A 14,857-nucleotide genomic window follows, 5' to 3' on the forward strand; every position below is an offset into this window, starting at 1 on the left:
TGAGTGGACAATGTCAAAACTGAGTCAACATTTTTGAGTTCCAGTTACCACCTCCCCTCTAACTGAACTGGCTTAACTGTGCTGTTAGCCTTCACTTTCCCACCTCTGACGTGAGGACTTGGGTGGCAGGTATTGGACCTGAGGAATCTGGCATGTATCATATTTCTCCAGGGCCTCTGATGTGGGTATCTAAACAAAAACAACCAAAAAAACCTGTTGCCTTTTGAGTCAATTCTGACTCATGGAGACCTCCTGTGTGTCAGAGTAGAACTGTGCTCCATAGGTCTTTGATAGCTGATTTTTCAGAAGCAGACCCCAGGCCTTTCTTCCAAGGCACCTCTGGGTGGACTTGAATCTCTAACCTTTGGGTTGGCAGCTGAGCACGCTAATCATTTGCACCACCCAGGGACTCCATCTCAACCAAGCCATGTGTTACATTGCCTTCCACTGTCCCGAATCTTGACATGCAGTTTCTTTACGTAATCAAGCATTCAACGTGACCATATGACCAAGTGCCTTTCTTAAAGCCGAAACTGTTCATGGTAATTTGAATTAGGAGTCATAATTGCAGTCCCCATCATAAGTTACGGGGAAGAAGTCAAATTTTGTGAAAATGCCGAGACAGTGCCTAGGACAGCAAGCTGTTCAAATCCAGAAATCAGAGATCTCTGATAGCTACATGTGCTTGACAGCAGGGTTCTGAGTAGAACTGGTCTGGTCTATCCACCCAGGAAAAACCAAAAACCCATTGCCATCGAGTTGATTTTGACTCATAGTAATCCTACAGGACAGAGTAGAACTGCCCCATAGGGTTTCCAAGGAGCGGCTGGTGCATTTGAACTGCGGGCCTTTTGGTTAGCAGCCAAATGCTTCACCACTATGCCATCAGGGAGGTGGATTTAAAGTCTGAAATCCCATCCAATTTTTTACAAGCTTTTAAATGTTTTTGCCAATCCGCTTTCCTGTGGTATCATTCCAACAAACCATGCTGTGACGTTCTCTAAAACAGTACATAGTAGGTGTACATAACAGTTTGTTAAGTGGAGAAAAAAAAAAAAAATCCTTGCCAATTCATGACCGCCGCTTCCAGGATGGGGTGAGAGACAGCTGCTTCATCAACCCAAACAAAATGGAAGAAAGACCATAACAATGAAGCACTAAAATTAAAAACTACGACTGGGGTCCTCTCAGGTCAGCCATCCTTCTCTCTACCCTGTAATTTGTTCTAGGTTTAGCTCAGCGCACTCATGTGAGTACACACATATAAACACACAGAGGTCACTCAGCGATTGCTGTTGTTAGGTGCCATTGGATCAATTTCTGACTCATGGTGACCCCAAATGACAGAGTAGAACTGCCTTATAGGATTTTCCTGGCTGTCATCTTTACAGGAGCAGATCTCCAGGTATTTCCCCTGCAGAGCCGCTGGGTGGGTTCGGACCACCAACCTTTCTGTGAATGGTCGAGCACTTTAACCATTGTGCCACCAGGGCTCCTACTTGGCTTTTAGAGATACTCAGTTGAAACGAAAATTTCTTAAATGGGCCTTTGGAATGAATGGCAGAGTTGTAGCATCAATGGCCTTAGCAGAGAAAATGGAATGACAGCAGTAGACATTCCAGTGTTTTCTAGGAAAGCTGCATTCCGGGCCAGCGCATATTCTGATCAGCAGAATAAAGCGCACAGCAGCTATCCCTGACCCAATGGGCCACCCTTGAGCCTGCCCCTGGGAAACAGGATTAGCACAGAGTACGGCTCAGGAATATTGTGAAAGTGTCTATATCACAAGACTTGCTAAATGGACAGACAGATGTGGGGGGGTGGGGGGGGGAAGGAGACAGTTTTTATGGCTATATAAAATGCTGTAGGTTCTAATTTCTAGCTTATTCAATTACTGTATAGTTTTGGGAGATTCCTTAACCCCTCTAAGTATCATTTATAAAAAGTGGTAATAACATCAGGCCAGGTTACTACTGGAGCCCTGGTGGTGCAGTGGTTAAGAATTCAGCTGCTCACCAAAAGGCCAGCAGTTCAAATCCACCAGTCGCTCCTTGGAGACCTGATGGGGCAGTTCTGCTCTGTGCTATAGGGTCGCTGTGAGTCCGAATTGGCTAGATGGCAAAGGGTGTGGTTTTTCTTTTTTGCTTTAGCTTACTACTGGACTGTTGTGTGGAGCTAATGAAAAGTAGAAAAGACAAAGTGCTTTTGTAAACTCTAAATTACTATATGTGTTATGTTAAATATGCATTTTTTTTCATGAACTTTTACCCATTTGTGAAAATAAAGACCTAGTTGCCAAGAGAATTCAGGTGCAGGATATCTGCCACTGATTTCCAGTATAAAATGCTATACACTAGCCTTATGCTAGGCTTCATCCTAAGGAGTAATCTAAAAGCAGACCCAGAGAGAATGATAAAGAAAATGAAGATGCACACAATTACATGCAGTCTTACTCAAACTTGACTGAAGCGGAGCCAGATTCACATGTAATTCCTAAAATTTGCCACAAGGGGGAGGCCAACAGAACCAGAATTGCTCAGAGCATCATGTCTTTGTAAACAACTTCATTTTGATAGGACAAATGAAAAGAAATTTGGATAGGAGACAGCTGGGGTTGAAATTAAGTCTTCCAGGCTAGGTGATGCTAATAAAAAATTTCCATCTTAAGTTAGGAGGAAGATTAAAAATGCAAATTCACACTCAAAACCCACCGGTAGAATACAATGGCTGCTTCATGAGAACTGAGATGTGTTAGGTGTTTTTTTTCACACACTGTATCTTTTATTTGACTCCCCCTTGAGGCAGGTACTGTTATCCCTATTTTACAGAGGATGGTGATTGGACTGAAGGAAGTTAAATGCCTTATTTAAGGACTATGAGCTGGAATCGACTAGATGGCAACAGGTGTGGGGTTTTTTTTTTGATTCGGGGCCCTGGTGGTGCAATAGTTGAGTGCTTGCTAACTGAAAGGCTGGTAGTTCAGAAGCCATCAGCCACTCTGTGGAGGATAAGGCCTGAGGATCTGTTCCTGCAAAGATTGCAGCCCAGGAAACCCTGTGCGGCAGCTCTACTCTGTCCTATAGGGTCGCTGTGAGTCAGAGTCCACTTCAAAACACATAACGAGAACAGTTAATAAATTAAAGCTATGTCTGGACCCTGGTCTTTTGGGATTTTACTACATAATGCTCCTTTCCTTATATAATGTTGTCTCCCGGTTTTAAACTCAACCTAACGTGATCATGCTTGTACTATCCTACATTTCTGGAGAAATTGTGGTAGAGATGCACTAGGCAGGGGTCGCCCCCTTTTCTATTTGAGCCCCTGGTGCCTTGCCTTGTTCTGGCCTCCTCTTTTGTTCTGTTCCTTTCCCGCTCCCACTTTTTACCCAAAGAATCCTGAGGCACTGCTCTGAACGCACACCCGTAACATGAGAAGCCAGGACAAAATACTAGTAATGATTCTACCCAAATCACAGGCTTTCTCCCTTGCAGTGAGGTACATCATCTCCAATTCTATCTGCTTCTTGGAGCAAGGGTGGTGGAAATGGTTAAGTGCTTAGCTACTAACCAAAAGGCTGGAGGGTTGAGTCTACGCAGAGGCACCGCAGAAGAAAGGCCAGGCAGTCTACTTCTGAAAAATCAGCCCCTGAAAACCCAGTGGTTCTACTCTGAAACACATGGGGTCACAAGTGGCTCAACGGGAACCAGTAACTGGTAAGTTGTTGTTAAGGTTCAGAGGAAGGAGAGCACTCTTCTAGTTTTTGTTCTGGAGGCTGAGAGAGAGTAATGGGAATATGAGTGACAGGAAGGGAAAGCTTCACGAAGTAGGTGGCACGTGAGCGGAGCCTTGGAAAACTGATAGAATTCTGAGGGGTAGAGAAGGTGGAGGCTAGACAGGATTACTGTCTGAAAGAGGCCAAGTGGTGGGGCATTCAGCACACGTTTAGAGATAGACATTTAGAGTGCATGCTTTATTTGAGAACCATCTGGTGGTGCCTGCTCTAAGCTGTAGGGGAGGAGACTGGATACAAGGTAGGTCAAGGTCCTTTGTCACGAGAAACACAGTTTATTGGCAAAGTGGATGCACACGTGCTATGGTAGCACAAAGGAGGAAGCAATAGATTATTCTTAAGAAGCCAGATGTCACCTTGAAGCAAAGATGTCACCTTGAAGACTAAGGTACGCCTGACCCAAGCCATGGTATTTTCAATTGCATCATATGCATGTGAAAGCTGGACAATGAATAGAGAAGACTGAAAAAGAAATAAGTCTTCACTAAGTCCTTGGATATAAAAGTGAATAAGATTATGTAATCCTATACATGCCATAAAATGGCAAAGAACTATACACACACCTTGCATCAACGTTGGTTTCCTGGTTTTGATACTGTATCATAGTTATGTAAGAAGTAATCATTCGGGGAACTGGGTAAAGGGTGGATATGGGATGTTTCTGTATTATCTTTCCAAATTCCTACGAATCTATAATTATTTCAAGACACAAATTAAAAAAAAAGGCAAGAAACAGTCCCTGACTTTAAAGCTATGAAGTAATGCTCTTGTTGTTAGTTGCCCTTGAACTCTGGCTCAGAGCGACTCCATGTAGACAGAATGGAGATGCCCCAAAGGATTTTTCAAGGCTGTGACCTTTCAGAAGCAGATCGCCAGGCTTGTCTTCCGAGGTGCCTCTGGGTGGATTTGAATCGCCAACCTGCTTGGCTGGCTGTCCAGAGCTTAATACTTTTCAACTCCCAGGGACTCCTCTGTCAAGTAGTGCAGGGAGATTCAAAGATAAAGAAGCAATTAAGATAACTGTTACGGTATGAGAAGGACTAAGTGGTAGAGGACCGCCTAATCTCCCTGGCATCGGCAGCTGGGGGAGGATTCCATAAAAAAGGGAGTATGTAGGGTTAGTCGGATTGATGGATGCCCTCTGAACAAATGCTGTTTTTCTGGCTGCTCAGAATAAAGACAGCAATGTCTTATTTTACGTTTTTGGTGGGGGTGGGGGCAATGGTTAAGATCTCATATATTATCCCATTGAATGCTTGCAATAATATTGTGAGGTAAGTATTCTCCCCATTTTACAGAAAAGTGAAGCTCAGTGAGACTTTGGCCATCTATGTTCACGCAGGGGCAGCTTGGAATCTTCAGGTTTTCTGATCCTAAAATTAAGCGACTTGACTTAACTCTGGCGGGTACTGGTGAGAGTATCCAGTTTCCACCTGGTTCTTCACCAGTTTTTCATTCTAGTTGACTTTCAGGCTGGGGTGAGAGGAGTCATGACTGAAAGGTAATGCTGGACTATTCAAGCCTTGGAGAGGTGTTGCAATTTGTGTGAGTACCAACCTCTATAAAGTAAGAATGACAACACTTTTGTGGGACTGTATTTATGAAATGCTCAGGAAAACAAATATAAATTCTGAGCCCAAACAGTTAAAATCTTGCCATTTTAAGAGGAGGAAGAAACAGTAGTGCTCGGCCCAGGGTTGGGTTTAGGCGGGGAAGGGGCCAGTTGCAGGCCTTCCTGGTAGGTATCCCTACCTCCGGGGCGATGTAGTCAGGAGTTCCGCAGAAAGTGTTTGTCCTCGCATCTCCTAACATGTTCTCCTTGCACATCCCAAAGTCTGCTATTTTGATATGTCCGTCTTTGTCTAACAGGATATTATCCAGCTTCAGGTCCCTGGAAAATAAAAGCAAAGCAAAATGTCACTTTAATGAATACCAAACCCGTTGCCATTGAGTAGATTCCAACTCATAGTGATCCTACAGAACAGAGTAGAACTGCTCCATAGGATTTCCAAGGAGTGGCTGATGGATTTGAACTGCTGACTTAACCACTGTGCCACCACTGGGCCACCAGGGCCCTTTATGAATGCAATCTTGTTAAAATAAAATGACCACAATGAGGGATGTAGCAGAGCTCCAGCCTGACAGCCTTCCAAACCCTGCTCCTCGTCTACAGCTTTGCTCAGTGTGCCCACTGCTTTGCTGTTAACTTCATCTTTACTCCTTGGCTAGTACCTCATGTTTGGGGTTTTCTCAACAGCTCTTCCTGCCTCTATTCAGCCTTTCCAGGGTTTGACTCAGACACATGTTTGTACCTTCCATGTCCAGCACAGCACTGAGCACATCCTTGGAGCTTAAGTCATATTTCTTGAATGGTTGATTGAGTAGTTGGTGAGAAAGCACATAAAGGTTAATGTATAATCTCTTCTGATGTAACATTAATTTTAAGAGAGGTCTCAAGAAACAGTGTCTAGATATAAAGAAACTGCTAATGATGAAATGACATCAGGGGCTGGTAGGTGGTGAAGTGTTTGCTATAGGGTGGTACCTAATACCGCACAACATATACAGTTAGCCACTTGCCAAAAGGTTGGAGTACAGATGAAGCTAAGTCTTCAAAAGAATGGCTGGCGGCCACTAGTTCCTCTTTCTGTCTTACTAAGGAGCACAGTTCAAGAGAAGGTTGACATGAGCACAAATCTGAGACTCTTTATCCCAGCACTTTCCTGGGGGTAAAGGTGAGGGAGAAAAGGCCTAGAAATTATACTTACTTCTGTTTTTTTCTGTTTAATATTGCAATAATATCGTGAGGTAAGTATTCTCCCCATTTTACAGAAAAGTGAGGCTCAGTTTCTTCATGAATAAATTATTTGTACTGTACCTAATTCCAAGACCAACTGAGGAAGGCTTTCCTAACTAGCATAAAGGATAATTCTATAGTGTAATTCTAAATAAAACGTGCGAATACATACAATGGAATATTACTCAGCCATAAACAGAAATGAAGTCCTGGTACATGCTACAACATGGATGAAACTTGAAATGTTATGCTGAATGAAATAAATCAGCCACAAAGGGACAATTATTGCAGGATCCCTCTGACATGTTATATCTAGGATGCGCAAGTGTATAGAGACCAAAGTTTATTAATGGCTACTCCCATTGAAAACCCATTGCTGTTGAACTGATTCCGACTCATAGCAACCCTATAGGACAGAGTAGAACTGCCCCATAGAGTTTCCAAGGAGCGCCTGGTAGACTTGAACTGCTGACCTTTTGGTTAGCAGCCATAGCACTTAACCACTATGCTACCAGGGTTTCCTAATGGCTAATAGTAATGGCTACTAGCAGGGGCTTATCTATGAAAAACAGCGACTATTAGTTTTAAATTGCTGAAGGATCTCTCATGGCTGGCAACGGAAACTTCGATAGCCAATAGAAACTGCTCATTAGCGCCCCTCCTCAAGCAGTGCCCAGGACACACGCCCTACCTGCCATGCCTTAGTTACGCCTCTGGTTACTAGGAGTAGAGGATGGGGGGTGGGATGAGGAACTCAGTGTTTAGGGGACACTGGGCTTCTGTTAAGGGTGATGGAAAAATTTACAAAAAGATGTTAATGGTTGAACAACATGATAAATATAACTTATGTTACTGAATTGTACATGTAAAGAATGTTGAAAAGGCAAATGATTTGTTACATAGATATTTCCCACAATAAAAGTTTTTTGGTTTTTTTATTAAAGAATAATTCTAGAACCAGAGTCTACCTGATGCCAGAACAACAGGTGAATAGATTCCTCTCCTTGGGGAACAGGTACTCTATTCCATTTCTAGATAAATGTAACTGAAAATCATTTATTGTTTGTTTGTTTTTTTTTTGACAAGATTTAAAATAAATGAGCCAAGTTATGCTTCCCCATAATTTTACCTACTGGTTGAAGGATGCTTTCTATTATTACAGATGATACCCTGAATATCTGAAAAGTGACATCAGATTTTTCTTGTCTTTACTTTGTTCTTCATTTGACATAGTTTCATTCCCTTCAACATTCCAGTCACTACCTTTCAAATATCTCACATTTGTCAATTTTCATCTTAAACTGTGGTGCTCAGAATGGAACCCACGTCCTCTAGATACACAATCTGATTGGTGCAGCACATGGTGGTGCTGTTAGCTTCCGAGTCTCCTGCCTTTTACTACTGTGGACAAAGATGGTATTTCACTAGCTGTTTCAGTAGCTCCATCACAATACAGGTTGATATTGAGCTTCTTGTAAACTAAAACCTCCCGGTGCTTTAAAAAAAAAAAAAAAAACCCACTAACTTCCATTTTACCACTTTCTTCTCATCTTGTACCTGTGAAATTGATTTTTTAAAGATAATACAGGTCCCACAGTTGACATCAATTTCTTTGAAATTTTATTTTATTGATTTTAGTCAATGGACTCCTAGGAATTCTAGTTTGTCGTCCAATATTCAGCTTTCTCTCCCTTTATGTTATCTGTCCATGAATATCTGAACTTTCTGAAATCTACTCTCTTCAAATCTAGGTTATATGGTTGGTGATGGCTACCACGGCCTTTGTTAGCTTCTAAGATGACTTGGTGTGGAGTAGGAATAACTATTGCTTTCACTCCATACTAAACTTCTTCTTAGAGAGTCTTCTCAGGCTCCCTTCTCAAAGATTCTGTTTCCAAAGGGCCTGGTGAGTAACCAGGTGCCCTTGACCTCAGGCGACTAGACCAGAAGTGGATGCCTGGCCCAAGCCGTATCATTCGTTTTTTCTCCTTTTCTCATGATATGGGGACAGTAATCTGTCATGGAGCCCCAGTGGTGCAGTGGTTAAGAGCTTGGTTGCTAACCAAAAGGTTGACAGTTCAAATCCACCAGCCACTCCTTGGAAACTCTATGGGGCAGTATACTCTGTCCTATAGGGTTGCTATGAGTCAGAACCGACTTGACGGCACCTAACAACAACAACAATCTTAGTTAGATGCCTGAACTGAGAAGATACCTAGGGCTGCTTGTGGCTTGTCCCTTAGCATGTCCTTGGAGAAGGAGAGAAAACTAGCTTGTTAAAAGGAGAGAAAAATGAAGCGGCTATGCCAAAAGCAGCAGTAAGAGAACATGTAAACCCAAAGAGGGCCAAAGAGACACGAGTAAAGAAAAGCTACCTTTGTTTCTGACGACTCTGCAGTTCTTTCTTTCTTCTTTATTGCGCTTTAGGTGAAAGTTAGAAATCAAGAAAGACTTTCATACAAAAAGTTATACACAACTTGCTAAGTACTCCTAGCTGCTCTCCTCCTAATGAGACAGCACACTCCTCCTCTCCACCCTGTATTCCCGTGTCCATTCAACCAGCTCCTGTCCCCCTTTTCCTTCTCATCTCGCCTCTAGACGGGAGTTGCTCACATAGTCTCATGTGTCTACTTAAGCCAAGAAGCTCACTCATCACCAGTATCATTGTCTATCCTATAGTCCAATCCCTGTCTGGAAAATTGGCTTCAGGAATGGTTCCAATCTTGGGCTAACAGAGGGTCTGGGGACCATGACCTCCAGGGTCCCTCCAGTCTCAGTCAGACCTTTAAGCCTGGTCTTTTGAGAATTTGAGATTTGCATCCCACTGTTCTCCTGCTCCATCAGGGATTCTCTCATGTTCCCTGTCTGGGCAGTGACTGGTGGTAGCCAGGCACCATCTAGTTCTTCTGGTCTCAGGCTGATGGGAGTCTCTGGTTTATGTGGCCCTCTCTGACTCTTGGGCTCATCTTTACCAAATGTCTTTGGTGTTCTTCATTCTCCTTTGCTCCAGGCAGGTTGAGACCAGTTAACGCATCTTAGATGGCTGCTTGCTAGCATTTAACACCCTGGACGCCTCTCACCAAAATGGGATGCAGAACGTTTTCTTGATACATTTTGTTATGCCAATTGACCTAATGTCCCCTGAAACCATGGTCCCCAGACCCCTGTCCCTGCTACTGTGGCCTTTGAAGTGCTTGGTTATATTCAGGAAACTTGTTTGCTTTTGGTTTAGTCCAGTTGTGCTGACTTCCTCTGTGTTGTGTGTTGCCCTTCCTTTCACCTAAAGAGTCTGCAGTTTCTTAATGAGGCCTGCTTTGCTTAAGAAAAAGTTTGAGTGGTTTTATATTAAAACCAAAAACCATACTTGTTGCCATTGAGTTGATTTTGACTCATAGAGACCCTACACAACAGAGCAGAACTGCCCCCATAGTGTTTCTGAGGCTGTAATCTTTTTTCTTTTTTTAATGTTTTTATTGTACTTTAGACGAAGGTTTACAGAACAAACTAGTTTCTCATCAAACAGTCAGTATACACATTGTTCTATGATATTGGTTAACAACCCCACAACATGTCAACTCTCCCTTCTGAAGCCTGGGTTCCCTATTACCAGCTTTCTTGTTCCCTCCTGCCTTTCAGTCCCTGCCCCAGGGCTGGTGCACCGCTTTAGTCTTGTTTTGTTCCATGCGCCTGTTCAGTCTTTGGCTGAAGGGTGAACCTCAGGAGTGACCTCATTACTCAGCTGAAAGGATGTCCAGGGGCCATGCTCTCAGGGTTTCTCCAGTCTGTCAGGCCAGCAAGTCTGGTCTTTCTTTTTGAGTTAGAATTTTGTTCTACATTTTTCTCCAGCTTTGTCCGGGACCCTCTATTGTGAGGCTGTAATCTTTATGGAAGCAGCCTGCCACACCTTTCTCCTCCAGAGCTGTTGGTGGGTTCGAACCACTAACTTTTTGGTTAGCCGCCAAGTGCATAACCACTGTACCACCAGGGCTCCTTAGTTTTATGTTACTTATCATCAAACAGCTCTGATTAAGAAAATATTCATATTCTTCTAAGTTGCCATCATTATTTGTTTTGTCTCTGCTGTTAAACTGCAAGTTTTATGAGAGTGGTACTGTATTGTGATTGTCCCAACAAGAGTATAGCATGTACTGGGCATTCAATATTTATTGAATGAATTTATCACTGCATTTCACCAACCAGTGATTTTCAGTTGCAATTAGGTCCTGGGTAACTAACTGTTCCCCTTCATTGCTTCCTCCACCTCCTGTGAGAGTAAATTAACTACAGAACTCGAGAATGGAATACAGCTCTGCCTTTTTTTTTTTTTTGGTGGAGTGAGACAACAGAAGTCCCCAGAGTTGACATCTTCCATCTGGGCGAGCTCAGTAATCTCCGTTATGAACGCATCACCAGCAGCCTCTGCCTGACAGGAGGCCGGGAGCAGATCTCACATTTGTATCGGTTCTGTTTCTCTCTCATTCAAACTGAAATACTGTTATATACATTCATTATTCGGTCTAGATAGATAGATGGCTGCTGTTGAGTTGACTCCGACTCATGGCAACCTTAGGTACAACAGAACAAAGCACTGCCTGGTCTTGTGTCATCCTCATGATTGCCAGCCAGCATGTCAGAGTTCATCACTGAGGTTACTGTGCCAATCCATCTCACTGAGGGTCTCCCTTGCCCTCACTGGCCCTTTACTTCACCAAATATGATGTTCTCCTCTAGTGATTGATCCCTCCTGATGACATGTCCAAAGCAAGCAAGGTGGACAATGTTCTGTTGGGATCCATAAGGTTTTCACTGGCTAATTTTTGAAAGTGGCTCACCAGGCCTTTCTTCAACTCTGTTTCAGGTTGGAAACTGCTGAAACCTGTCCATCATGGGTTACGCTGCTGGTATTTGAAATACTGGTGGCATATCTTCCAGCATTACAGCAACACAGTATGACAAATTGACAGATGGGTGGTGGCATCAGGTCTGAAGACTTCCAATAGATCTAAATTTTCTCATTAGAGAGCACTAGCCTCCTGCCTCCCTGATCTTCCATTCAAACTAAGTATGCTGTTTCATTTCAACTTATCAATTATATTCCAATAATCCAATTACATGTCATATTTAACTCCTTATTTTAAAATTTCAGGTTCATTTTCTAATCCAACTCCATGTAATACTGATATCATTTTGGGTTTCTGCTCTATGAAACATATTTGCCTCCTCTATAGCCACATATGTATAATTCTAAAAATTTGGTTGAAAGATAGTTTTGGGGTCATCACTAGGGATCCAGACACCCAGATACAGGACTGTAATCAGAGTAATGGAAATAATGTCTAATATTTTCATTGGGTTTCTTGCTTTCACATGCATTTCATCACTTGTTTCTTATAAATAACTCTTTAATCTGGAGTTATTAATATTTTATTCATATTATCCTGATAAAAAACACAAAAGCTCTTATAGGTTAAGGAGCCCTGGCAGTTCAAACCCACTAGAGACTCCACGGGAGAAAGATGGGGCAGTCTGCTTCTGTAAAGATTACAGCCTTGGAAGCCCTGTCCTATAGCGTTGCTATGAGCCAGAACCTACTTGATGGCAACAGGTTTGGTTTTGGTTTGGTTATAGGTTATATAACCAAACACCCCATCAGTGGCTGGGATGCAAACCCAGTCTTTCTTCTCTTTTATATCCCCTTAAACCAACGATAGCAAACTCACCTGGTCTTCTTCATTGAACTGGTCTTGCTAAGATAGCCAGAATTTTCTGTGACAACATGGGTACATTTTACCTGATTCTAATAATGTTCTCTGGGCTTTCTGCTACGAATAACAAGCTTAGTGTCAAATTTTCAAGCTGCTCTCTAAAGTTGGCCAGGTGTGTTTGGGGGTGGGGAGAGAAGGTCACTGAAGATTTGAGAGGTCTAAGTTGGCATAAGAAAGGTGCAGAAAGGCTGCCATGCAATGCCAGACCTCCATGAGGGTAAGGAATGAGGGCAGAGAAAGACCAGAAAGGTTCCCTGTAGCCAACTGTAAACACTACAGAACTCAAAGGTCAAGAATATTTTGAGACATGTCAGGCTATTTACTCCTCATACCCACCTCAAAGGACATTAGGACCTGGAAAAGAACTTTCAGAGCCCAAGTCACCTGGTTTGGCTCTGATAAGCACTGTCTGCCCAAAGGAGCAGCACATTTGTGCCTCAAACGTAAAACAAAATTAAGTGGAAACTTTCACTCAATTGCGTGGTCAACAGAAGCAAAGCTTTTCCATTCGGAAGAAGCAGGGTATTGTAGAGGAGTCCTCGACTGGGAGTCAGAAAAACTAGCTTTCAAATCCTAACTAGCTCACTAGCTCAGCCAAGTCATTTCCCTTCTCTGAGCCTCAGACTGCTCATCTGTAAAATGGGTACAATGAAGCCTGCCTTGCTTACCTCACAAGGACCTTGTGAGCATCAAATGAGATAATCCATCTGAAAGCCTTTGTAAGTGGCTTCAAATATATGAGTTACTAATAACATAGTAAGAGCACTAAAATGGGTATAACTTGTTTGTGAGAATAAAGCTACGTTTGGACCTTTATTGGTGTTTATTTATTCTGCAAGTCAGTAACTTGCAAGATTAACTGATAAAAGGAAGAACTGTGATTTGTAGACACTGACTGCACTGGGGCATGTGGGTTCTGTTCTCTTGAAGTCCCTTCCAGCTCTAATTTCTCTTTCTCTCAAACCTTCCCATCCATCCATCCATCCATCCATCCATCCATCCATCCATCCATCCATCCATCCATCCATCCATCCATCCATCTCACACAATCTTCTGAGTCCTTGAAAAAAAACAAAAAAAGCCCAGTGCCATCAAGCCAATTCCAACTCATAGCTACCATATAGGACAGAGTAGAATTTCCCCATAGGGTTCTCTTGTGGAAGCAGGCTGTCACATCTTTCTCCCTTGGAGTGGCTGGTGGGTTCAAACCACCCACATTTTGGTTAGCAGCTGAGCACTTAACCATTGCACCACCAGGGCTCTCGAGTCCCTCAGTATAGGTAAATCTTAGGTATATCGCAGGCATTACAGATATACAAGGAAATAAAACATGGATCCTCCTCAGGTTTTTGAATAACGTTTCTCAATTTCCTGAAAATTAAAAAATAGTATAAAATGCTGTCTTAATTACCTAGAGCTGCTGTAACACAAATACCACAAGTGGGTGGCTTTAAAGAACAGAGATTTATTTTCCTACAGTTCTGGAGGCTCAAAGCCCAAATCAGTGTCTCAGCCATGTCATTCCCTTCCTTGTTCTCTTCTTATGGGTCAGAAGGGATTAGGCTGAGAACAAACCCTACACTGGTATGGCCTCATTAACATAACAAAGAAAAACCCATTTCCAAACAGGATTCTATCCACAGGTATACCAAAAAACCAAACCCATTGCCGTTGAGTCAATTCTGACTCATAGCGACCCTATGGGACAGAGTAGAACCTTACCCCATATGGTTTCCAAGGAGTGCCTGGTGGACTTGAACTGCCAACCTTTTGGTTAGCAGCCATAGCTCTTAACCACTATGCCACCAAGCTTTCCTCCACAGGTATAGGGGTTAGGGTTTCAACACATATTTTGGGGGGCCACAATTCAATTTATAACAAACAGCTTCTTAAGCTATTATACTTTAGATAGGCTCCCCCGCCCCCCCCCCCAAAATCATATCCAAAGTCCCTGCTGTTCCAGAAAACGGCCTTCCCAAAACTCCCTTCAGTCTTTAGTTCTCTGCCTCTAAACTGGGCAGGCCTCATCTGGCTGTACCCTCTGAAATGGAGGGGTCTTCCCTAAGTGAATTTCCCAGATAATGGCAGCTTTCTCTTCAAACACTAAAGCTTAAATATTAACCATCTCTGATGGAATGCTTTCTGAGCTGTGTTACGCACGGTCTGGCTGTCTTAAATGACCGCTGTGGAACATAATTTACCCTTTATTGATGACCCCAGGTCATTATTACGAACATCTGCCACAAAAGAGCATGCAATCCCGTTCTCCCGGAGCCTTTCGGTTGCTTCGTATCTTCCCCTTATGTCAGGTTGTGAGCTGTCACTTCTCATTGCAGTGGCTGCGCTGGCTTCCGGAAGCTCTGCCAGCCCATTTCTGTTTCTTTTTTTTTTTATCCCTCATCTGCAGTGAGCTGGAAACCAGACAACTAAGCTTTTAAAGACGTGTATTTTTTTTTATGTTAAATACGTGTCAACAGTGTTTTGAGAAAAGAAGTAAGGGGACTG

General features: G+C 42.9%; 1 protein-coding gene across 6 annotated transcripts in view; it reads right to left on the reverse strand.

The window, feature by feature from the left end:
• PRKCQ (protein kinase C theta) overlaps nt 1–14,857 on the reverse strand; it is a 178,717-nt gene that overhangs the window by 14,901 nt on the left and 148,959 nt on the right. For all 6 annotated transcript variants that reach the window (XM_064284833.1, XM_064284835.1, XM_064284836.1 and 3 more), the window contains one exon: nt 5,543–5,681. In XM_064284833.1, the coding sequence (XP_064140903.1) occupies nt 5,543–5,681 (139 nt within the window). The remainder of the gene's footprint in view (nt 1–5,542; nt 5,682–14,857) is intronic.

The sequence above is a fragment of the Loxodonta africana genome, chromosome 4 (assembly GCF_030014295.1).
Source record: "Loxodonta africana isolate mLoxAfr1 chromosome 4, mLoxAfr1.hap2, whole genome shotgun sequence".
NCBI lineage: Eukaryota > Metazoa > Chordata > Mammalia > Proboscidea > Elephantidae > Loxodonta > Loxodonta africana.